At 43.6% G+C, this 27,192-nt stretch overlaps 2 protein-coding genes across 5 annotated transcripts in view; both read right to left on the bottom strand.

The window, feature by feature from the left end:
* Positions 1–27,192, bottom strand: part of LOC141182835 (uncharacterized) — a 285,253-nt gene that overhangs the window by 74,886 nt on the left and 183,175 nt on the right. The window lies entirely within an intron of this gene.
* Positions 4,001–27,192, bottom strand: part of LOC141182837 (uncharacterized) — a 206,490-nt gene continuing 183,298 nt past the window's right edge. For 2 of the 4 annotated variants that reach the window (XM_073660968.1, XM_073660966.1), the window contains exons 2-7: positions 14,325–14,475; positions 14,016–14,195; positions 13,809–13,932; positions 13,628–13,725; positions 13,339–13,429; positions 4,001–7,555 (exon numbers count right to left, since the gene is read on the bottom strand). In XM_073660968.1, the coding sequence (XP_073517069.1) occupies positions 6,189–7,555; positions 13,339–13,429; positions 13,628–13,725; positions 13,809–13,932; positions 14,016–14,195; positions 14,325–14,402 (1,938 nt within the window). In that variant the 5' untranslated portion in view covers positions 14,403–14,475 and the 3' untranslated portion in view covers positions 4,001–6,188. The remainder of the gene's footprint in view (positions 7,556–13,338; positions 13,430–13,627; positions 13,726–13,808; positions 13,933–14,015; positions 14,196–14,324; positions 14,476–27,192) is intronic. The other 2 variants (XM_073660969.1, XM_073660967.1) reach the window with 1 other exon arrangement.

Raw genomic sequence — 27,192 nt, 5'->3', positions numbered from 1 at the left:
GAACTACCAAGAATAGTCTCCCTCGCTCTCAATTCCACAGAGTCACCCGCATTGTCACCAATCATGACCTCCAATCCCAACGCCTGCAAACCATGTCACAGAAATTCCAGGAGAGGAGCTATCCCACCAAACTACTTGATATAGAAAGAACCAGAGTGCTAGAATATAGACAGGATACCTCACCCCCTCCTACCTCTAATGTTGAACATGTCCCTTTTGTTCACACATATCACCCCCTGATGTCAAAAGTCCATACTACCATTAAAAAACATTTGCCCCTTCTCACTAGGGCCTACCCCGAGATTTCTGCCTTTTCAAATCCAGCCCTAATGTGCACGAAGCGTGACCCCAACATTAAAGATAAAGTCATTAGAGCCGACATAGGCAGCTCCCATACCGCTCCATATCAACGTTTACTCCTTCCCCTGTCTCGGCCGTGATGCCTTTTCAAACATTATCAAATTTGAAACCATTAAGGGTTATTTTACCTGTGACTCCAACTTCATAATTTACGTTGTAAAGTGTCCATGCGGCCTACTTTATGTAGGCGAGACCACACAACACATAAGAGATCGTATAGCAAGCCACAAATCTACCATTCGCTGCGCTAAACATTGGCTACCACTCCCAGACCACTTCTCCTAAGCAAAACACACAGTGGCCAAACTACTTTTCCAAGTGATAGAGCATGTAGCTAGACCAAGGAGAAGCGGGAATCATGTCAAATTATTGAAACAACGAGCGTCACACTGGATATACACCTTACAAACGTCATCTCCCAAAGGCCTCAATAGGGAGATTGAATGGATTTACTAATACATTCATTTTTCCACAGACCCAATGAATCCTACTGTACAACAGGGTGAGTGCCCACCTAGCATAATGCAATAACCAATGCCCCACATAGTGTATATCCTCTTTCTTCTCTGATAACACCATACCCCCCTATTACTCCATCACCATCCCATCATCCTATCCTCACCCTCTGCGGCAGATGTACCTCTTCCAAAATTACTATTTCCCTATCATTGGTCTCTCCATATAATATTTTCCACTCTTCCATAATCAGTTCTGGTACTATCATCCCCATGCAGCACGTCTCAATTACTCCTGACCCCATTTACATATCATCATCTCCATTTGGCACCCCCCACATGTGTTCTGCACATTGCTATATTTCCAATATGTTACATATCTGTGCTATTATTACTTCCTATTAGCATGTCTCATGTCTGTCATCAGCTCATTGTTATATTCAGTTTTCTACTCAGTGTAATTCCCAAGCATTCACAGATGCCCCTAGCTTGCCACACTCCTAATGAAGGCTTTTACTGGTATCCCCTGTGACATCATGCAGAGTTATCACTGCATACTAGCCTAAGAACATTGTGCGCTCTGCTTACCCTCATCACCATAACAACTGGCATCTCTCTGCAGTGTGAGAGCACCAGCACCTTGTCACTTCCGGCGCCATGCCCCCAATGATGCCACACTTCCGGTCCAGCAATCAGCCACCAAAAAAGGCCCCCAGGCCAGTGTAACACCAAAGCCTGAAGCAGCAAGACACGGGAGCGCCCCTCTAACTACCCCCTCACTCACAGGATGCTGGATCTCCATGGCCCACTGGACCCAGGTGAAATTTATCCTCATTTAAGGTACTGACATGCTAATCAATGGATTGTCCGCTGCTAGTATGCAGAACCTGTTAGCACACTGATCTCTAAGTTGCTCCTCATTTTACTCTGACCTGTCTTTCCAGGCCTGAATAGCCCTACCTGTATATGGGACAAGTACAAGGTATTTATCTACATATAACTTCTCGCTCTCTATGTGCAGCCTGTGTGATTCTCATGATATTCCCTTTACATTACAGTCCCTCGCCCTTGTGAATCTTCCCCCTTTGCCTTCTATTTACGTCTGACTTGTCTACAAACCAATTTATAAGTAAGGAACTTACGTATTCTCTACTGGGTTTTCTATGGTATTTTTGTAAATATGTTTGCTGTATATATTGTATAGACCCAAGTATCTACTTATCTCTCCCTCCCCCTCCCCACTCCTGTCCAACCCCCACCCCCCTCCTTCATCATACTCTGCAGTCAAACTCTGTTTGGAATTTTTTCTAATTATTTTCATGTAATTCCTGTGGCCAATGTACCTGATAATTTCTGTTCTTTTTTTACAGTAGCGAACAGGCCAACTAATAGGCCGAAACGTCTTGTTTTGTCGCCATCCACGATTCGTTTGATACTTCTATTTCTTTATTTCTTATGTTAATAAATGAATTTTTGCATCTTCACCTCTGGAGTGTGCGATGAATTATATTTGAACTATTGGAGCCCATGCCCATTACATCAGCACCTCAGCTGTGACAGAGTGCACGCCATCATCTCCTCTCTATTATTCCATCCATAGACCATACGAAGAACTAAGGGGCACTTATTACAGGTGGAAGAATGGCTATTCTGGCAAGCGGGAAAGGGTTCTTTACAGTTAGAGCAGTCATACTGTGGAACGCTCTACCATAAGAGGTAGTAATGGTAAACACTAACAAATTTGAAAAAAAGGGCTGGATGATTTCCTCAGTACACATAACATTGTAGGTTATAGATAATTTAGTGACAAAAATTTATAATTGGTGGACAAAGGGTGAACTTTATGGACCTAGGTTTTTTTCAACCTACTCTATGTAACATCCCCATGTTTCTGTAGGACGACCTCCACCCCAGGACATTCAGAACTTATCTTAGAAAATTCACCAAAATGGGGATGAAAACCATAACATAAAAACCTTCCCTGGATCCATCTTAAACCCATCAGCTGATAAAATGAAACCCATGAATGAAACTTCCTGGACAGAAAAAAAAAACACATTTCTCAAGTTTAGCAAAAATTTTAGAAAAAAATATGTTTTAGGCTGCATGCACACGATGCGTTTTTCATGCGTCTCCGCAGCAGAAACGCATCAAAAACGCATGGTAATCCGCACCCCATGGTCCCCCAATGGCATTCCGCAATGTCAATGCACATGCTGTGGATTTTTCCGCAGCGTTTCTGTAGCGCTCATAAATCCGCAACATGTTCATTAATTTTGCGGAAGCGCAGCGGAATGGCCGCCATTGACTTGCATTGAGACGCATAGAATCCGTGTCTGTACATCTGTACAAGCAGATAATATGCATTTCAATGTGCGGATGGTACCCAGGTCTGGAGGAGAGAAGACTCTCATCCAGACCTGGGTACCATTGTACCTGTAAAAAAAAGAATAAAATAAAAAATAAAGTTTATATTCACCTGTCCGGCGGCCCCTGCAGCGCTTCTCCTTCCAGGACCTGAGATGACGTCGCGGTCATGTGACCGCAGGCTGTCTCGCGAGATGCCGGCAAGCCAGGAAGGAACCAGGAAGGAGCGCGACAGCACACGCGGCAGCATCGGAGGTAAGTATAGCTTTATTTTTCTATTTTTACGGTCACACTATATAAATCCATGCCGTTTGCATGGATTTATATAGTGTGACCTAGTTCTCAAGCACTTTCCAAGTGATGCTATCGCCTTGAAAGTGCTTGTCAGTCCATATGCGGAAACACACGCATGTGAATCCGCATGTATTCTGCAGGAAAAACGCATGCACAATCTGCATGCGTTTTTTCTGCCAGGGAGATGCAGAAATGCTGCAGAAATTTTCTGCTTCATTTCTGCATCGTGTGCACGCAGCCTAATTGTATCGTGTTAGCCAGTAGATAGAAAAATATTAAGATTTGAGAGCCCTCAGTGGTTGATACCTTTTAATGGCTAACTGAAAAGATGGTAAATTGCAAGCTTTCAAGACTACTCCGGTCTCTTCATCAGGCATACTATAACACAATCTGAAGAGTCACATATTCATACACAGCAGGGCACAGGAATAATGCAATAGATAAGACAAGTGATATGAAGCAGAACTATCAGTATTGGAGAGGGAGAAGCAGTTGTGGCCGTAAATATTGACACAGCTCATACATAAGGAGTGTGAACGTTTTATTGTCCTGTGATTGAGGTCTGGTCCATGATTGTGATGCTCCCAAAATGGTCTGAGGAGCACATTCCTTAGTTGATGTACAAAGACATAAATACATGCGATATACATACATTCATTGCTGCTCTGAGTGTGTGAAAGACTAAGATGTAGTCTTTCCCAGATGTGGGAACGACTAAGTGAACACAGAGGGAAGAGGGAAAGGGAGCCCAGACACTAGGGAAAGGGGGAAGTGGAGATCTCCTAGTCTGGTCACCCTGTCTCAACTACCGTCACTATATTGGCTCCTCGCTAATTGCCGCACACGTGCCTCACCCTGGCTTTCCCTGGCGTATGGCTAAGGCTAGGGAAGGGAGGAGATGAGCACTAGTTGATCTCACTAAACTCTATAGACAACAAAACAAACAGGGGGGAGATTGCTTAGCTTTAGATGAAGTCTAGACAAATGTGCACTTGGCCTCAAGCTCCAGAGATGACGCAGTACTTCTCTTGCTAAGCCTTCACAAGTAGAAATGAATATAGCCGGCACCTCCCTCTCAGACACACCAGGTATTTATACACCCAGGCCAAAGAGCCAATTAGCTAGAGGGAGGTAGCCGCTAGGTCTTAGAGACAGCCTCTCATCTAAGATGTCTGTAATGCCAAACATAGAGATCTCCTGCAACCAACTGCAGGGCGACTACCTGTCACCTCTGATACACCCGTGACAGTAGGTCAAAGATTGTCATAAGATTGTACTCCCAAATTTTTTTGTCTCTCTGAGATTTGAAGTTACATTTTAATACAAGTAATTTCATGTCCACGATGCTGTGATCAGGGATAAAAAATGTTTGGCCACAGGTAGCTCTATTCTTTTTTCTTTTATTGGGTGGCGATGAGAATTCATCCTTGTTCTAAATTTTTGCCCTGTCTTCCCTACACACAGACCCCCAGCTGGACATTTGGTACATATAATTAAGTACACTATATTAGATGTAATGCAGCTGAAAGCACCTGGGATCTTGTGGTGCTGATGCGGGTTGGGAATCTTTATCTTGTCAGTGGTCATTATAAATAGACAGGTTTTACATTTTTTCTGGCTGCAGGGAAAAGTTCCTGTAGCTGTTGGAGAGGACTGCCTAAATCACAGAAGTGGGGAGTCTGGAAATATAGATTGTTGTAATTTCCATGCAGCTCCCATTAGCACCTCCAGATTTGGATTTTAGGTGACTACGAGAGGCACCCGGTTGCTTTCTTGTTTAGTTTTGAAATCTAGAAGATGATTCCTTGATATTCTGGTGGCTCTTGCAATCTGGTTTTCAATTCTTGTTTGGTGGTAGCCCTGGTTCAAAAAGGTGTTTCTGAGGCCACCAAGGTGTTTGCCTCTGTCCATAGCGTTGGAACATATCCAATTGTATCAGATGGCCTGGCTGTAGCCAATAGAGGTTATGTGTTTTGTATGGAAACGGACACATTTAAGGGATGTTGGACGGTCAACTGGCTTCTGGTACATGGACGTCTCTATTTCATTGTTCTGTAACTTAATGATGGCGTCCAAAAAGTTCATTTCAGTACAGAAGTAGTTGAGTGTTAAGTTGATGGTGGGATTAAATTGATTAAAGTGTTCAAGGAACTTCTTTAGCTGTTGCTCAGATTATGTCCAGATGATTAAACTATCGTCAATGTAACGGTAGTAGGCCAGAGGCTTGATGTGACATGAGGACAAGAAGTCACATTCAAGCTTGGTCATGAAAATTAAGATACTGTTAAGCCATTATACTTCCTATTTCTGTATCAGTCTCCTGTAGATATATGTGGTTATCAAATTCAAAGTAATCGTGGGTGAGGATGAATTTTGTAAGTTTCACCAAAAAGGTGAAACTATCCTCTCCATCCGTTTGCCTTCTCTTCCATCAACTTTTCCTTCTTCAACAATTAGGTTTCTGGGAAATTATACTTTTTATTCCTTTTATTTTTGATTCTTCTTAGCTTGACTTCTTTGCCCTATATGAATGTGTTTTAGTTTCTCACCCAGAGTTTTTGTATCTTACTTCACACTTTCCTTTCCCCTTGTTGACAGTGTGTTGTGGCCTCCCCTCTGGTTCCTCGGAAGGTACAAGAAACCCCTCAATGGCCTATTACGGAGTTAGATCCGAGGTGGTGTTTTAAGTTGGGCAGCTAGGGTCTTTTTAGTCTATACAGAGACCAGTTGGGTGTAGTTGCGGCGTTTTCCCGTGTGGGTTCTCCGGTGGCTATCAAAATGCGCTTTCTGGTTAAAACATTTTCCACATTCTGAACATGAAAATGGCTTCTCCCCTGTGTGAGTTCTTTGATGTCTGACAAGATCTGATTTCCTTGTAAAACATTTTCCACATTCTGAACATGAAAATGGCTTCTCCCCTGTGTGAGTTCTCTGATGTGCAATAAGATTTGATTTATTTGCAAAACATTTCTCACATTCTGAACATGAAAAAGGCTTATCCCTTATGTGAGTTCTCTGATGTTTGACAAGATTTGATTTCCTTGTAAAACATTTTACACATTCTGAACATGAAAATGGCTTCTCCCCTGTGTGGGTCCTTTGGTGTATTACAACATCTGATTCATGGGTAAAACATTTCCCACATTCTGAACATGAAAAAGGCTTCTCCCCTGTGTGAGTTCTCTGATGTTTGATAAGATGTGATTTCTCTGTAAAACGTTTCCCACATTCTGAACATGAAAATGGCTTCTCCCCTGTGTGAGTTCTCTGATGTGAGATAAGATATGATTTATTTGCAAAACATTTCCCACATTCTGAACATGAAAATGGCTTCTCCCCTGTGTGAGTGCTCTGATGTTTGATAAGATTTGACTTCTTTGCAAAACATTTCCCACATTCTAAACATGAAAATGGTTTCTCCCCTGTGTGAGTTCTCTGATGTTTGTTCAGATCTGATTTCCCTGTAAAACATTTTCCACATTCTGAACAGAAAAAAGGCTTCTCCCCTGTGTGAGTTCTCTGATGTACGATAATATTTGATTTCCTTGTAAAACATTTTCCACATTCTGAACAGGAAAAAGGCTTCTCCCCTGTGTGAGTTCTCAGATGTTGGGTTAGCCTTGATTTCTCTTTAAAACATTTCCGACATTCTGAACATGAAAATGGTTTCCCCCCTGTGTGACTTCTCTGGTGACTAACAAGATCTGATTTCTGGTTAAAACATTTCCCCTGCTTGAAACAAAAAAATCTATTCTCTGCTGTGTACGTTTTTTGAGGTTTAAGAAAAGACTTTTTGAGAAGACTATTTCCATATTCTGAACGTGAAAATGGCTTTGTTGCTTTAGGTGCAGTTTGTTTCTTAATGCCTCTTTTGTGACTATGATTTTCCTTAGTAGTCAGTAATGAATCAGAAGACAGGACCTGTTTTAAAGAATCAGATGACAGATCTTTGCTGTGAAGGGATGATGGTAAATCTGGAGTAATGGCATTCACTTCAATTGTATCCTGTGGTATCTCAAGATCATCGGATTTAAAAATTGAAGATGCCAGCTGTCCCTCTGATCTCCTGGTACAGTCATCTGCCAAGAATAAAACCAATTATTATTTTTGAATAAAATATCCTTGAGTTTTATATTTTTGAGCATTTCTACTTAAAGTGTCTGTAGAAATGGCAAGTTATGTAAAAACATTGAAAGATTTACCAAGACAATGACAGTTCACAGTCTAATAGAAAACCTCATAGGATGAACCAGTAGAGCGTGGTGTTCAACTGTTTGTTCATTCTGGATCCCAATTATGGAATAAAAAGCCACCAAACAATGTTATGTAGGTGAAAATAATACCAATAAAAACTTCCACTCATCTTACAATAAACAAGCCCCCACTCAGGCCCATCATCTGTCAGTGGAAAAACAGAAGTTTCCACATTATTAGTGGCTGAAAGGCTCTTGAAAAGCAACATGGCTTCCATAAACCAATCCAGCAGTATCCGCTCTCCCAAAGTCAAATCTCCCCCTCCCTTCTGAGCCTTGCTGTGCGCCCAAACCACATAGCATCCATGTATTTGACATTACTATAGTGAAAAGAACACACTTAATTTATGATGTGTGTCCCCTGGAGCACAATCTGGGCACTAGGTGTTGGGCAATAAATAGTATATTTCCTATTTTCACGCTCCAACATCCACTGTGTGCTAATTTCCAGAAAGTGGCTGTGCAGTCAAAATAGTCACTACTCCTATAGATTAATTCACTGAGGGTTATAATATTCAAAATTGAGTCACTTTATGAGAATTTCTACTGCTCTGGTTTTCTGCCATTTTGTCATATTAGGGCTTCTACAAATGGTGTGTCCCATCTCCTCTGAGATCCGCTGCTGCGACGTCTGCTTCTTTCACCATACCTGTCCTCATTCATTCTGCAGAGAATCTGACTTTAAGGTGTATGTAATCAAATGCCAATGTTGTCTACTATTCGTAGGGGAAACTACTCAACACATCAGGGACCATATTGCCAGCCATAAATCCACGATTCATTGCGGCAAAACCTTGTTACCACTATCCCATCATTTCTCCAGCGCCAGGCATGCAGTATCACAACTCAGGTTCCAGGTGATCGAACAAGTACCCAGACGAGGTGGTAACCATATTAAACTCCTTAAACAACGGGAGTGGTTCTGGATACACACCCTCCAGACACTGACAGAGGGTCTCAACCATGAAATAGATTGGCTAACCTGATCATCTTTTTTTCAGACACACTAGATCAGCTCTACAACCTCTCCTATTCCTCCTCTCCAGGTGAGTTCCAGAAACCCCCTTCCCGTCTCCCCTGGCTTCCCCCTCCTATCTCCGTCTCCACCCCTTCCCCTCACCCTCTTACACACAGCTCCCATATATCATTCTAGCAAACCTAATTACATACAAGGGGCATGGCCTCACACTATTTAGTTTCATACAGGACTCCAAACATTCCTTACACCCCCCTCCATTATTCCTTTCATCCACAGCACCAATTGACCAAACCAGCACAATTTTATTCCCCCACCCAGATCAACCTCACTTTTGCCCCTCATCGATACACCATGATGACAACATAACAGAACTGAGTATGTATAATAATTCACTAGCGCAGGAATAAGGCTGGAGATATACTAATGAGATACTAAAAAATTTGTATATTTTATCGGTTTAAAATGGATTACACCACGAACGTGCCATAATAAGCACTTTTCTCTCCAAGTCATCCCTGGACTGTTTCCAGAGGTAATTGATTTAATTAAAAGTTACAATTCCTAATAAAATTATATGTTCTTTATTCTAACCTATTTTACCTTACCTATATTGTTTCTTTGATTCTCCAAGTCACCGGACCAAAAAGACCACTTGGACAATAGTAACTCGCTTCCTAAAAAGCTATTTACCAACATCCTCTTTTTCTTCCCGGTAGGTGTGGTACCACCAAACCCTTACCTGTAGACATGATTTTGGAATTAACTAATTTTCAATATTTTAGCTTTCTCTACCACCGAGAAAATACACCAACACAGAGGACCACTAACCATCCTTCCTTCCTCACCAGCAGGTAAGATCGGTTACTCCTCAATCAGACCTGCTATCTTCACACCACATTCTAAACCATTTGTCTTCTAATTAGGAAAGAAACTACTAAACCTCAACCGGACAAATTATCTGAAATACAGGAGGAAAATTACTATCCCACCACTCTTCCCTCCTTTTTTAGACCGTATCTCCGACAGGCTATATTTTATCCTATTTATACCCCTGATTTTACTTTTGTAATGTATTTTAAACCAATACTAATACATTTGTATATTTTATCTCATTAGTATATCTCCAGTCTTATTTCAGCGCTAGTGAATTATTATACATACTTTGTACATTCACTTTCCCTGACAGTGTGAGGATACTGTCCCACTTGCAGCAGGAATAATAGGCCTACCTGCCAGCGCTACTCCTCTCTAAAAAAAATTAACATAACAGAACTATCGCATATAGCCTAAAGCGCATGCGCAGGCTTCACCAGACGCCATGGATGTGCTACACATGTGACACAGCCATACAGGAGGACAGGTCCGCCCCAACAGACCCACTCTCCCTGCCACATCACCTGCCTGTGACGCAACTTCCAGGGGGGGTCGAGTTTGAGCACATGCACTTACGGTCTGGCGGTAATCGCGGAAACATACATAAACCCCCAACCGCAACTAGAGACAGATGCACAAGATGAAGGTGCGGCGGGAGCGCCTGTTCACAGCTCCATTAAAGGTACCCACCCAGCACATTTTGAGCAGTGAGGCAAGCCACCTGGCCACATGCCTCTATACTGATCTGTTTGGAGACCTGTACTCCCAATAGGTCTCTGCCCTGTTACTTAATAAGCTTTATTACTTACCTGAGTGGGGACCTATATTCCTCATATGTCTCTGCCCCGTACCTAACATAACTTTATACTCATCTATTTGGTGACCTATTTTCCTTATGTCTCTGCCCTGATACCTAACTTCTTTACCACCTAAGCTCTATCATTCTTCTCCTTGGCCCTCCTCCGGCTCCTTTGCTCCTCCACTTAATCATTAATCTTTTTGCTTCCATTGTCCCATATTTTTACCAATGACTTACCATGCGGCCAGAATATCAGCAATACTTATCTGCAGGACGGATGTCCTAGAAGCCGCTGAAGATTGTCACACAATTACAAGTACATTCATGATGAGCATAGGAAAGGCTCATGTATATAATTTCAGTATATATGTAAATATGTACAGTACAGACCAAAAGTTTGGACACACCTTCTCATTTAAAGATTTTTCTGTATTTTCATGACTATGAAAATTGTACATTCACACTGAAGGCATCAAAACTATGAATTAACACATGTGGAATTATATACTTAACAAAAAAGTGTGAAACAACTGAAAATATGTCTTATAATCTAGGTTCTTCAAAGTAGCCACCTTTTGCTTTGATGACTGCTTTGCACACTCTTGGCATTCTCTTGATGAGCTTCAAGAGGTAGTTACCAGAAATGGTTTTCACTTCACAGGTGTGCCCTGTCAGGTAAAACCAGATTTACCCCGTTTTAGCTGTCAGCTCTGTCAAGACTGCTGACATAGTTGAAATTGTCTCTCACGCTGATCATACCCACACACGTGTTGACAGCGTGGGAGAGGCCGATAGTGGCACATGCTAGCCGCATCTGATATCTAAATAGGCAGAAAGCGTGTTGGATCTCCTGCACAACCAGGAGATCGTGACTTAGTTGGATCGCTTGCTTCTCCTGCTGACCGTCAATTCTTGTGCGGACAGCGTGAGAGAGACTGTCAGTGGCATAGCTGAGCCGCTTGTGCTCTTAAGCTGGCTAAGTCTGTTATACTGCCGGAGTTATTTCACTGCCGACAGCACTACTGGAGCTGCGAGTGGAATTATTAAGGATCCATTACACAGATTGTGTGACAGGTGCAATAGTGTACCCTGATAACCTCTGTACAAGGGCTCATTACACTTATATCTATCAGACCGGCCACACTTTTGAAGTCACTTTATAATATGGGGAGTGTATCCAACGGGCTAGGAGAATTTTTTACTATTGAATTCACACTGGCAAATTGAGCCTTTATTTAATAAAATCTCTCCTGGCTGAGGATACTAACATAATTCAGCACACCCTTGATATAATCTATGGCATTCATTTTATAAGCATAAACCCAGCCATCAATTCTAAGGGACATTGGCTAGGGGCTTATTTTATTAATAATTTGATTCACCGTCTGACTCTATCAGTAATTTAGTGGATCATGACTCCATTTATATAATCATGATCCATGATACATCCCTAATGGGATGTATGATTTACCAGGTTTTAATATTATTATTTAACAAAGAATTTCACTTTTACTCACACCCTTTTCCCTTTCCTAATTGTTTACTTGTAATATGGAGGTGTTCACCTTTGTGAGCACTGTCTGATGAGATCAGACAATACTTTGACTATAGAATTGCAGCCTTGCAGCGCTGGGGTCCTGGGTTCAAATCCCACCAATGACAAAAAATGAGTTTGTATGTTCTCCCTGTGTTTGCGTGGGTTTCCTCCAGGTTGTCCGGTTTCCTCCCACACTCCAAAGACATCCTGATAGGGAATTTAGATTGTCAGCCCCAATGAGAACAGTGCCGATAAGGTCTGTAAAGCGCTGTGGAATTAATGACGGTATATAAGCGAGTAAAATAAATAAATAAGCTGGAAAATAATTAGTAAGGTCCATTTGTTTCCTATTATCCTTTGTGAAGAATTCCAAAGTTATCACCACATAAAGTGACACACGTCAGATTTGAAAAATAGGGCCTGATTAGGAACAGAAAACTGGCTGCGGAGTGAGAAGGAACCTGTGAAAAAAAAAAAAATTCTATGTTATATCCCCAACAACAACCTATGTATAAGGGGAGAACTCCAACACTAAAATGGAGTTGCACTCATTTATGGTGGAGCCATTGGAGCTACTATGAGTCCTAACCAGAAGAGTAGAGAAAGTATTAGTGCCCCCATTTCAGGAGAGATTGTGCAGGAATCTGAACTCCTTAGGATGACAACATAATGGAATTTATGACGTGGAGTGAATCCATGAAACCAGGGCTGGAGCCAACACATCTCCTGCAGGCGGGAATAAATGTATATTACAGCCATCAGCCACGCACAGCTTAGAGATATATCATGGCACAGGTGTAATTTTTTTTATGTAGTTTATCACAATCCTGTATGAAGTTAGTTGGTTTTAAAATAAAGTGTAAAGTCAGGATAAAGGGAAACTCTGCTGTTATTGTACAGAAATTCACACTTGGCCTCACTGCACATTTAATGTTGTCGATCATAAAAGTGAAGTTTGGCCAGAAAGACTGGACCTGGTCTTGTAGGAACCATATGAGAACATTCAGCGGCACAGAAGGGAGAGAAGGTAGATTCATCCAATAAGATATCAGGGATCTAGGAAGGAACAGCATCATTACCCTCCACTTTCTCTTACAGGCCCATCAGAATATTTTTCTTCAAGTGATTTTCTAACTTGTCAACATTTTCTACGTACGCTGTCATCTGGGCAGGTAACGGTCAGCATCTTCTAATTCCAGGGGGTAGGTGGATCTTTCAGATTGTAAGTTCCATAGAAAAGAGCTTTCACAATTTCCCCAAGTAATTAGAACATTTTTCATATGGAGGTGAATGTTATGCTCTAGTGGCAAAATGGCGATCACACGATTGTGATATGGCCAGACTACATCACCGATAAAGCAGCCATAGCTGGTGACAGAGAAGAATCTGTGACTTCTCTGCATTTAGTGGTCACTACTCACCTGGGTAGTCATATGTAGGAAACTCCTCTTTACACCACTCATCACCCCTCACATATGTCTCTGTAGTATTAATATGGGTCAGATCTTCACCCTGAAACAAATATTGTAAAAGTCACAGACAGATGGAGAAATCACATCTATGATCAGCTCTAATCCTGCCATCTCCACCGTCCTCATTACACAAATATAAAACATATAATACTGGTGGATAAAACAAGACTGAACACAAGACCTTCACAGCCATCTACACATCATAGGGGAGATCTCATGACACCTTCTCTCCATCTACCTGATGATTCTGAGGAACATTGGGATCTTCTTGTTTACAGTCCTGTGGAAGAAGAGGACGGGGACATCTCTCTGGTGTTGTCCTCTTACTGGATAGATCTGGAGGAAACACATACAGGGACTGAATTCATTCTTTACATACAGATAATTATAGGCCGTGTGTATTTAGTCCTGTCTATTACCTGGTGATGTGAGGGGCTGGGGAACCTCCATCATGATGTCCTTGTACAGATCTTTGTGTCCTTCTAAATACTCCCACTCCTCCATGGAGAAATAGACAGCGACATCCTGACACCTTATAGGAACCTGACACATACAATGATACCGTCATCCCCCCAATCCCTTAATAGTGTTACTGTATAATGTCCCAGCATTCCCAGCAGTGTCACCTCTCCAGTCAGCAGCTCAATCATCTTATAGGTGAGTTCTACGATCTTCTGGTCATTGATGTCCTCATGTATCAAGGCTTGAGATGGAGGCCCTGTGATTGGGCTTAGGGGTCTTCCCCATCCCTCAGACACAGGGTCCTGACAGCGCTCACTAGAGGTCTTCTTCACTACTGTGTAATCCTGGTTATGGAGAGACACATTAATAAATCTCACTATAGACATTTCCAGAGTCCTCACCTCTCCAGTTCTGTCCATCTGTTATTCCCATAGATAAGAATGATGTAATGTGAAGTCATCAGAATCTCTCACCTCTCCAGTAAGCCGGAAGATGATCTCTAGGGTGAGGTGTAATATCCTCTCCACCATCTTGTCTCTGTCAATATCCATCCTTGATGGGTGATTCACAAAAATTCTGTCAATATAGAAGATGTCCACTGAGAGGATCTGATATTGTAGTGACCTAAATAGGAAGACAATGAGACGATGGAACATCATAAAGAATTCCGTGTAATAATACAATTACTGGACACAATAAGGGAAATATATCAGGAGATAGAAGGTGTAGATGTTGTATTCTCTAGTCTTGTATTGATTTGAACATAAGTTGAATTGCAGAAAAAGACATCTCCTCCATGCTCCCAATCACTGGCTAAGTTGACCACTGCTTAGCCAACTGATTAGCGGTAGCTGTAATCACAAGTGCGCAGGAAATACAGAGACTGGTGGGGGACCCAAGCAGCAATGGTATTCTTATTAGTTTACAACATTCTGCTTTTACCCTGTCATGTATTAATGAAACCTATATATTTTAGGCCACAGACAACAAGCAGTTTCTTCCTCGGAGTCTGCAGCTGAATAAGTTTCTCATAGACTTATCTTCCATAACGCTAATTCTTGTATCATTTACTGACATTGGAATCGGCATTAGCAATACTGCAGGAGATATTCATTACACGTGACACGAGAAATAACTACTTCATGATGAGGACGACATCTTCTACTATAACTCCAGAAACATATTTGGCCAGAGTCCTTCACTGATTACATCACCACTAGTCATCTATATGAAAGTTTTCCATCTTTCCCCAGCTGTAATCTTTTTATCAAATTAGATCTCATGTATAAAAGTTTGCTTGTAAGAACACCAACACAGGAGTGGTTTAATGCTAATGTCTCCATGTACGGTGTTTTTTTTTTCTGGATAGGTCATAGAAAATATTAAAAATCTCTGAAGTTAATAGCCTCCCTCCTTCCCTCTGTCATCTGCAATCTGAGCTGACACTCTTAGGTGGAAGATTGTACAAATTACACTGGTCAACAAATTGTAACTTTTTTTCTGTTTCCTGTTTTAAAACATGTTGTCCATGTATTTTGAGGCGCTGATTTCAGAAATGTAAATCAGAATTTCTGTAGCATGTACCATTCCCGAGATCTTTTAATTTTACGATTATGATTAGGACAGTACGTAGTGCATAATAAATTGGCACTTATATTAAACTTTTTATTTCAGAAGTGTATTTTTTGTAGAAATAACCAATGGAATTCATAATATGGACTCTCTTTATTATAATATACAGCACTTAAGTCCTGTCCAATCATGCACTGCATTAGTTGTGCACTCTCAGGCACTTCCAGACACAACTGTCAGACTTTGGTCTATTTCCAAGTAGCATTATATAATAACAGCAGTAACGACGCTGTAATCTTCATGAGTTTCTTCTGTTTTGAGAAAATTTCATAAAGGAGCAAAACTGTTTAATAAGTAATGAGTTGTAGAATATCGCGTCAATGTCGCAATAGTAATGAGCTCTTTTGTTATATATGTGGAGATTATACCCTTAAAGCCCAGAAAAGGAGTATAACTGCAGTTGTTAAGAAGGCATAGGAGTTATATTTTGGATGCAAAATTGGTGACCAAGACAGAGCAAGGGCTACTCATATATGCTGCTCATCTTGCACTACGAGTTTGAGGTCTTGGCTGAAGGGTGTGCGACCATCGATGCCATTTAACATTCCAATGATCTGGAGGGATCAGAAGGACCATATAACCGATTGTTACTTCTGCACGATGAATGTATCCGGTTTTTCCTTCTAAGAACAGGAGGTCTATTGAATATCCCAACCTTGCTTCTGCAATTTGACCAGTGGCGCACAATGAAAGTCTGCCAGTTCCAAAACCACCGCCGGTGTGGAGAATAGAAGAGGGCGATGAAATGATGGTTGATTCATTAGAGATGGAACCTGCTGCTGATTCAGATTTCGAACCATCAATATCAACTGCTCCACGTTTAATATCTCAAGCAAGACTAAACGATCTGGTCAGAGATTTGGGTTTATCAAAGAGTCAGGCAGAACTACTTGGATCAAGGTTGCAAGGGTGGCATCTGTTGCAGCCAGGTACAGAAATTTCAGTATTTTGCAGTCGTCATGAAGATTTAACCAAATATTTCAGTCAACCTGACTGTCTCACTTTTTGCAGTGATAATACTGGATTGTTTTCTGTCCTTGGAGTTGACCATGACCCAAGGGAATGGCGACTGTTCATTGATTCATTGGCCTTAAGTTTTAAGGCTGTCTTGCTACACAATGGTAATGTCTACTCTTCGATACCTATCGGACATGTCGATCAGTATGAAGGAGACCTATGAGAATATGCAGATGCACATTCAATACTCAAGGTACAAATGGAATATATGTGGTGATCTCAAGGTAGTTGCAATTTTATTAGGTTTACAGATGGGATACACTAAGTACTGTTGTTTCCTTTGGGAATGGGACAGTAGCGCAAGAGACTCGCAATATATCAGGAAGGACTGGCCACTACGCAATAAATTTATTCCAGGGCAGAAGAATGTTAAACACGAACCATTAATAGATGAAAAGATGATATTCCTTCCACCTTTGCACATCAAAATGGGATTAATGACGAACTTTGTCAAAGCAATGAACAAGCAAACTGAAGTCTTTGCTTACTTGTGACAGAAGTTTCCATGCATCAGTGATGCCAAGATAAAAGAGGGTGTTTTCATTGGCCCACAAATCCGAGAGCTAGTAAATGATAGTAAGGCTAAGTGCCCACGATGCAGAAACGCTGCATATTTTTTCCACATCTCCCTGGCAGGAAAAAAGCATGCGTTTTTTAAATGCGTTTTTCCTGCCAGGTAGAAGCGTTTGTCAAGCGTTTTTGCATGCATTTCCGCATGAGGGTTATCAAGCTCTTTTCCAAGCGATTTTAGCATCACTTGGAAAAGTGCTTGACAACTTGATCACGCTATATAAATCCATGCAACCGGCATGGATTTATATAGTGTGACCAAGTAATAGTAAAAAAAAAAAAAGAATAAGAATGGTAAAAAATAAAAAATAAAGATTATACTTACCTTCCGATGGCCCCCGGTCTCCTCAGCGATGCGACCGGTGTGTTTGACGGCTCGCGATGGTCTAAAAGGACCTTCCATGAGCCGCCCAACACACCGGACGCATCGCTGAGGAGACCGGGGGCCACCGGAAGGCAAGTATAATCTTTATTTTTTATCTTAAATTCTTTTTTACACAGGTACTATGGTACCCGGGTCTGCTTGAAAAACGCATAGTGGGCATGCAGCCTTTCTTTGATGGTCTTCTGCATGGTGCAGAACATGTAGCATGGTCGGCCTTCAAGAATGTCGTTTTCAACTTTCTAGGCAACTACAAGGTGCCAAACTATGCTGAACAGTTTGAAAGTTTTCTTCAGGCTTACAAGTCAATGAAGTGCAACATATCACTTAAAATACATTTCCTTCATTCACACATTGACTTTTTCCCAACAAACCTAGGCACTGTAAGTGATGAACATGGTGAAAGGTTTCATCAAGACATTCCTAGATGGAAAATAGGTACCAGGGGAGGTGGAGGCCCTCGATGCTGGGTGACTATTGTTGGAATCTTGCCTGTGAATTATCGGACAGTGATTATAAAGAAAATCAATGGCAAAACATTTCTAAACTTGATCGCTGTTGCTGACTTTTGAATTCGGAATATCACATGCCACCACAAATTTGACAGTATTCAATGCATACATAATTGCATTTTTCTCAAAAATCTTAAGTGATAGAGCAATTCTGAAGTTATTTCTCAGCATGACAATTCCGATAAGATTCACCCAATTTCATGCTGAAAAAAAAGCCTTGCTGAACAGTGTTACCTATAGTGTGAAGTGAACCAGCCTAATCAACATGCAGGCCGTCCCTTGTGAAGTAAGAGGATTAAAGTAGACACCTCACAAGGTTTTCCAGTAAGACAAACAGCTGACAGTCTCCAAGACTTAGACAAGAAACTAATACCAGTAGGAAATTGAATGTGGCCGAACAGTGAATCAGCTTAATTAACATGCAAGAGCTTCTTGTAGGGAAAAGACTATGAGGATGTGTATTGTGCATAGACAAAGAGTGCAGATTAACCTATCTGTTCAGACAGGAAAAGGTCTATCAAGGATAAAAGGGATATCTCACACTCTTTAGAAATAGCCATGGTCACCCAGCATACACATTCCTTTCATCAGCACAGCTTCAGCAGTCAGGATGTCTCCGAATGAAAATATAAAATATTGGAATATACATAAATCCAATATTAATGAGAAATACATTTCCAGCACATGGGCTAGCCAGAGAAAAGGATACATATTTTCTCATAACTGTAGCCCCTCTGCCAATGAGCCATAAATGCACAGTGGACACATAATTGACAACAGCTATGCCATTTTTGGTCTCTAAGTAAAAATAAAATCCTTATGGAAAATATGGTGTCAATCTACAACTTCTGCGATCATCCAGAGAGGCGTTATCACATAAGTTGGGGATTCCATAAAATCATGAAGTGCTGAGACCAGCCCACAACCTGGCCCATGTATGAGAGATACACATCATGTATGCAGGAAACCCCGTTCACAAAATGGCCATTTGAAGTGCTCTCCTTCAGCTAAACTGAATCGTCTCTGCGATCGGTGTAGTAAGTTCTCTTGTTAATCCCTTTTATTTTCTGTAACTGTATATGCTGTAGGTACTGTGGGAGTATTTTATCTAGAGGCTTAATGACCGCAGTCACCGCTACGACCGGGCCTAGCCAATGCTAGCCCCTGTTTCAGCTAGATGTGTGTCCGAGGACACACATTCATACCAACATAGTAATATAGGTTGAATAAAGACCTAGGTGCATCCAGTTCAACCTTCCTTATCTTTTTATACATCCTACAGTCTTGTTTGCTTTTGCGGCTGCTGCTTGACATTAAGTACTGCTGCTCAGCTTACTTGTACCCAGAATACCCAAGGCCTTCTCCTGTTCTGTAGTCCCAAGTATACTCCCATATAATGTATATGCAGCAATAGAATTACTCCGACCTAGTTGCATTACTCTACATTAAACCTCATCCGCCAAGTGTTTGCCCATTCAGTCATCTTATCCAGATCGTTCTGCAATATCATAATGTCAAGATCAGATTTTAATATTCTACATAGTTTGATGTCGTCAGCAAAAACTGACACTTTACTCTCAATCCCATCCCCAAGGTCATTAATAAAGAGGTTAAAAAGAATCGGTCCTAGTACAGATCACTGCAGCACCCCACTGCTGACTATATCCTAAAATGTAGTATATCCCTCCATGTTTGTCACACAGTCATGGCTTTCATCCAGCTAGGTTTCCGTAATACCCACCACATCGTATTCTGTGACCGATATAAGAGTCTCCAGTTCATTCATTTTGTTTGCGAGACTTCTTGCATTTGCCAGCAGATATTTAATATTATTAGCACATTTATTACACTTACTCAGCTCCCTACTTTCCTTGCATATCCCAGCCCCTCCTAGATCCTCATTGACCCCTACTACCTCACTCCCATCTTGTCAGTGTGCCACAATACACGCTGCCGACCAATCAGAGGCCATCAGATGAAGTCAGCGTACACGTGACTAGAGGCGCATGGAAGTGACATCATGCGCTCCCGTCGCTTGCACGCTGAAGCCAGCTGCCAGCTCCATAAAAATATGCAGCGCGACAGAGTGAAGGTGAGTATAATGTGTTGTTTTTTTTTTAAAATCAGTGAGTACATGGTACCCTAGGCCATAGTACTACATGCACGACTGTGGGCTGTGCATTGCGTTACATGCACGCCTGTGGGCTGTGCATTGCGCTACATGCACGCCTGTGGGCTGTGCATTGCGCTACATGCACGCCTGTGGGCTGTGCATTGCGCTACATGCACGCCTGTGGGCTGTGCATTGCGCTACATGCACGCCTGTGGGCTGTGCATTGCGCTACATGCACGCCTGTGGGCTGTGCATTGCGCTACATGCACGCCTGTGGGCTGTGCATTGCGCTACATGCACGCCTGTGGGCTGTGCATTGCGCTACATGCACGCCTGTGGGCTGTGCATTGCGCTACATGCACGACTGTGGGCTGTGCATTGCGCTACATGCACGACTGTGGGCTGTGCATTGCGCTACATGCACGACTGTGGGCTGTGCATTGCGCTACATGCACGACTGTGGGCTGTGCATTGCGCTACATGCACGACTGTGGGCTGTGCATTGCGCTACATGCACGACTGTGGGCTGTGCATTGCGCTACATGCACGACTGTGGGCTGTGCATTGCGCTACATGCACGACTGTGGGCTGTGCATTGCGCTACATGCACGACTGTGGGCTGTGCATTGCGCTACATGCACGACTGTGGGCTGTGCATTGCGCTACATGCACGACTGTGGGCTGTGCATTGCGCTACATGCACGACTGTGGGCTGTGCATTGCGCTACATGCACGACTGTGGGCTGTGCATTGCGCTACATGCACGACTGTGGGCTGTGCATTGCGCTACATGCACGACTGTGGGCTGTGCATTGCGCTACATGCACGACTGTGGGCTGTGCATTGCGCTACATGCACGACTATGGGCTGTGCATTGCGCTACATGCACGACTATGGGCTGTGCATTACGCTACATGCACGACTATGGGCTGTGCATTACGCTACATGCACGACTATGGGCTGTGCATTACGCTACATGCACGACTATGGGCTGTGCATTACGCTACATGCACGACTATGGGCTGTGCATTACGCTATATGGAGGACTATGGGCTGTGCATTACGCTATATGGAGGACTATGGGCTGTGCATTATACTATATGGAGGACTATGGGCTGTGCATTATACTATATGGAAGACTATGGGCTGTGCATTACGCTATATGGAGGACTATGGGCTGTGCATTACGCTATATGGAGGACTATGGGCTGTGCATTACGCTATATGGAGGACTATGGGCTGTGCATTACGCTATATGGAGGACTATGGGCTGTGCATTACGCTATATGGAGGACTATGCGCTGTGCATTACGCTATATGGAGGACTATGGGCTGTGCATTACACTATATGGAGGACTATGGGCTGTGCATTATACTATATGGAGGACTATGGGCTGTGCATTATACTATATGGAGGACTATGGGCTGTGCATTATACTATATGGAGGACTATGGGCTGTGCATTATACTATATGGAAGACTATGGGCTGTGCATTATACTATATGGAAGACTATGGGCTGTGCATTATACTATATGGAGTACTATGGGGAGTGTATTATACTATGTGGAGTACTATGGACTGTGCATTATACTATGTGGAGTACTATGGGCTGTGCATTATACTATATGGAGGACTATGGGGAGTGTATTATACTATATTGAGGACTATGGGCTGTGCATTATACTATATGGAGGACTGTGGGCTGTGCATTATACTATATGGAAGACTATGGGCTGTGCATTATACTATATGGAAGACTATGGGCTGTGCATTATACTTCTGCTATGGGGTCCCATGACTTCTAAGTTCGTACCTGGTAAGTATAAGGCTAAGTGCCCAAGATGCAGAAATGCTGCATATTTTTTCCGCTTCTCCCTGGCAGGAAAAAGGCGTGCTGTTTTTACATGCATTTTTCCCGCCAGGTAGAAGAGTTTGTCAAGCGTTCTTCACATGCATTTCTGCATGCAGGTTATCAAGCACTTTTCCAAGCGATTTTAGCATCACTTGGAAAAGTGCTTGACAACTTGTTCACACTATATAAATCCATGCAACCGGCATGGATAGTAGTGTGACCAAGTTAGTTAAAAAAAAAAAAGAATAAGAATGGTAAAAAATAAAAAAAGATTATATTTTCCTTCCGATGTACTCCGGTGTTTCGTCTGCTCCGTCCGGTGTCTTGGGCGGCTCGCGGTGGTGTGAAGGACCTGCGATGACGTCATTGAGTGACAGGTCACATGACTCAATAACGTCATGGCAGGTCCTTCACAACAACGCGACCCATACAGCAGACCAGACGGAGGGGAGAAAACACCGGGAGGACATCGGAAGGTAAGTATAATCTTTTTTTTTTATTTTAAATTCCTTTTTTTTAACAGGTTCTATGGTTCTATGGTCTCCTCTCCTCCAGACCTGGGTACCATCCGCACATTGAACCGTGTGATATCCGCATGTGCAGATGCAGTGATGCGGATGTCACGCGGTCCAATGCAAGTCAATGGCGGCGATTACGGCACATAGCCTTATAGAACATTTTTTTACTATACATTAAACGGGGGATATAAATACCACGATAGGGGACATATCAGGATGAAGTGGGAGGGGAGGGTCAGTCGAAATCTTTGCACCGGGGCCAATCAGACCCTAGTTACGCCACTGATTATACTGTGTGGGGGGGATTATGGCACTGTGGGAACATTATACTGTGTGAGGGCATCATACATACTCCATAAGGGGCATAATGGGGGCATTACACTGTGTGGGGGCATCATACATCCTGCATAAGGGGCAAAATGGGGGCATTACACTGTGGGGCATCATACATGCTGTATAAGGGGCATAATGGGGGCATTACACTGTGGGAGGCATCATACATCCTGCATAAGGGGCATAATGAGGGCATTACACTGTGTGGGGGCATCATACATACTCCATAAGGAGCATAATGGGGGCATTACACTGTGTGGGCGCATCATACATACTGCATAAGGGGCATAATGGGGGCATTACACTGTGGGGCATCATACATCCTGTATAAGGGGCATAATGGGGGCATTACACTGTGTGGGGCATCATACATCCTGTATAAGGGGCATAATGGGGGCATTACACTGTGTGGGGCATCATACATCCTGCATAAGGGGCATAATGGGAGCTTTACACTGTGTGGGGGCATCACACATACTGCATAAGGGGCATAATGGGGACATTACACTGTGTGTGGGCATCATACATCCTGCATAAGGGGCATAATGGGGGCATCATACATCCTGCATAAGGGGCATAATGGGGGCATTACACTGTGGGGTATCATACATACTGCATAAGGGGCATAATGGGGGCATCATACATACTGCATAAGGGGCATTACACTGTGTGGGGGCATCATACATCTTGCATAAGGGGCATAATGGGGGCATTACACTGTGGGGGGGTATCATACATACTGCATAAGGGGCATAATGGGGGCATTACACTGTGTGGGGGCATCATACATCATGCATAAGGAGCATAATGGGGGCATTACACTGTGTGGGGGCATCATACTTACTGCATAAGGGGCATAATGGGGGCATTACACTGTGGGGCATCATACATACTGCATAAGGGGCATAATGGGGGCATTACACTGTGTGGGGGCATCATACATCCTGCATAAGGGGCATAATGGGGGCATTACACTGTGTGGGAGCATCATACATACTGCATAAGGGGCATAATGGGGGCATTACACTGTGTGAGGGCATCATACATCCTGCATAAGAGGCATAATGGGAGCATTACAATGTGTGGGGGCATCATGGGGGCATTACACTGTGTGGGGGCATCATGGGGGCATTACACTGTGTGGGGGCATCAAACATACTGCATAAGGGGCATAATGGGGGCATTACACTGTGGGGGCATCATACATCCTGCATAAGGGGCATAATGGGGGTATTACACTGTGTGGGGGGCATCATACATACTGCATAATCGGCATAATGGGGGCATTACACTGTGTGGGGGCATCATAAATCCTGCATAAGGGGCATAATGGGGGCATCACACATCCTGCATAAGAGGCATAATGGGGGCATTACACTGTGTGGGGGCATCATACATCCTGCATAAGGGGCATAATGGGGGCATTACACTGTGTGGGGGCATCATACATCCTGCATAAGGGGCATAATGGGGACATTACACTGTGGGGGGGCATCATACATACTGCATAAGGGGCATAATGGGGGAATTACACTGTGGGGGGGCATCATACAATCTGCATAAGGGGCATAATGTGGGCATTACACTGTGTGGGGGCATCATACATACTGCATAAGGGGCATAATGGGGGCATTACACTGTGTGGGGGCATCATACATACTGCATAAGGGGCATACTGGGGGCATTACACTGTGTGGGGGGGCATCATACATCATGCATAAGGAGCATAATGGGGGCATTACACTGTATGGGGGCATCACACATCCTGCATAAGGGGCATAATGGGGGCATTACACTGTGGGGCATCATACATACTGCATAAGGGGCATAATGGGGGCATTACACTGTGGGGGAGAATCATACATCCTGTATACAGGGCATAATGGGGGCATTACACTGTGTGGGGGCATCATACATCCTGCATAAGGGGCATAATGGGGGCATTACACTGTGTGGGGGCATCATACATACTGCATAAGGGGCATAATGGGGGCATTACACTGTGTGGGGGCATCATACATCCTGCATAAGAGGCATAATGGGGGCATTACACTGTGTGGGGGCATCATACATCCTGCATAAGAGGCATAATGGGGGCATTACACTGTGTGGGGGCATCATACATCCTGCATAAGGGGCATAATGGGGGCATTACACTGTGTGGGGGCATCAAACATACTGCATAAGGGGAATAATGGGGGCATTACACTGTGGGGGCATCATACATCCTGTATAAGGGGCATAATGGGGGTATTACACTGTGTGGGGGCATCATACATACTGTATAAGGGGCATAATGGGGGCATTACACTGCGTGGGGGCATCATACATCCTGCATAAGGGGCATAATGGGGGAATCACACATCCTGCATAAGGGGCATAATGGGGGCATTACACTGTGTGGGGGGCATCACACATCCTGCATAAGGGGCATAATGGGGGCATCATACATCCTGCATAAGGGGCATAATGGGGGCATTACACTGTGTGGGGGCATCATACATCCTGCATAAGGGGCATAATGGGGGCATTACACTGTGGGGGGCATAATACATCCTGCATAAGGGGCATAATGGGGACATTACACTGTGTGGGGGCATCATACATCCTGCATAAGGGGCATAATGGGGCATTACACTGTGTGGGGGCATCATACATCCTGCATAAGGGGCATAATGGGGCCATCATACATCCTGCATAAGGGGCATAATGGGGCCATTACACTGTGTGGGGGCATCATACATACTGCATAAGGGGCATAATTGGGGGCATTACACTGTGTGGGGGCATCATACATCCTGCATGAGGGGCATAATGGGGTCATTAAACTGCGTGGGGGCATCATACATACTGCTTGAGGGGCATAATGGGGGCATTACACTGTGTGGGGGCATCATACATACTGCATAAGCGGCATAATGGGGGCATTACACTGTGTGGGGGCGTCATACATCCTGCATAAGGGGTATAATGGGGGCATTACACTGTGTGGGGGGGCATCATACATCATGCATAAGGAGCATAATGGGGGCATTACACTGTATGGGGGCATCACACATCCTGCATAAGGGGCATAATGGGGGCATTACACTGTGGGGCATCATACATACTGCATAAGGGGCATAATGGGGGCATTACACTGTGGGGGGGAATCATACATCCTGTATACAGGGCATAATGGGGGCATTACACTGTGTGGGGGCATCATACATCCTGCATAAGGGGCATAATGGGGGCATTACACTGTGTGGGGGCATCATACATACTGCATAAGGGGCATAATGGGGGCATTACACTGTGTGGGGGCATCATACATACTGCATAAGGGGCATAATGGGGGCATTACACTGTGTGGGGGCATCATACATACTGCATAAGGGGCATAATGGGGGCATTACACTGTGTGGGGGCATCATACATCCTGCATAAGAGGCATAATGGGGGCATTACACTGTGTGGGGGCATCATACATCCTGCATAAGGGGCATAATGGGGGCATTACACTGTGTGGGGGCATCAAACATACTGCATAAGGGGAATAATGGGGGCATTACACTGTGGGGGCATCATACATCCTGCATAAGGGGCATAATGGGGGTATTACACTGTGTGGGGGCATCATACATACTGTATAAGGGGCATAATGGGGGCATTACACTGTGGGGGCATCATACATCCTGCATAAGGGGCATAATGGGGGCATTACACTGTGTGGGGGCATCATACATCCTGCATAAGGGGCATAATGGGGGCATTACACTGTGGGGGGCATAATACATCCTGCATAAGGGGCATAATGGGGACATTACACTGTGTGTGGGCATCATACATACTGCATAAGGGGCATAATGGGGCATTACACTGTGTGGGGGCATCATACATCCTGCATAAGGGGCATAATGGGGCCATCATACATCCTGCATAAGGGGCATAATGGGGCCATTACACTGTGTGGGGGCATCATACATACTGCATAAGGGGCATAATTGGGGGCATTACACTGTGTGGGGGCATCATACATCCTGCATGAGGGGCATAATGGGGTCATTAAACTGCGTGGGGGCATCATACATACTGCATGAGGGGCATAATGGGGGCATTACACTGTGTGGGGGCATCATACATACTGCATAAGCGGCATAATGGGGGCATTACACTGTGTGGGGGCGTCATACATCCTGCATAAGGGGTATAATGGGGGCATTACACTGTGGGGGGCATCATACATCCAGCATCAGGGGCATAATGGGGGCATTACACTGTGTGGGGGCATCATACATACTGCATAAGGGGCATAATGGGGGCATTACACTGTGTGGGGGGGCATCATACATCATGCATAAGGAGCATAATGGGGGCATTACACTGTATGGGGGCATCACACATCCTGCATAAGGGGCATAATGGGGG

This window comes from Phyllobates terribilis, unplaced genomic scaffold (assembly GCF_046119375.1).
Source record: "Phyllobates terribilis strain yellow unplaced genomic scaffold, ASM4611937v1 Scaffold_36__1_contigs__length_13169755, whole genome shotgun sequence".
Classification (NCBI taxonomy): Eukaryota; Metazoa; Chordata; class Amphibia; order Anura; family Dendrobatidae; genus Phyllobates; species Phyllobates terribilis.
This window is presented reverse-complemented; position numbering and strand designations above follow the sequence as displayed.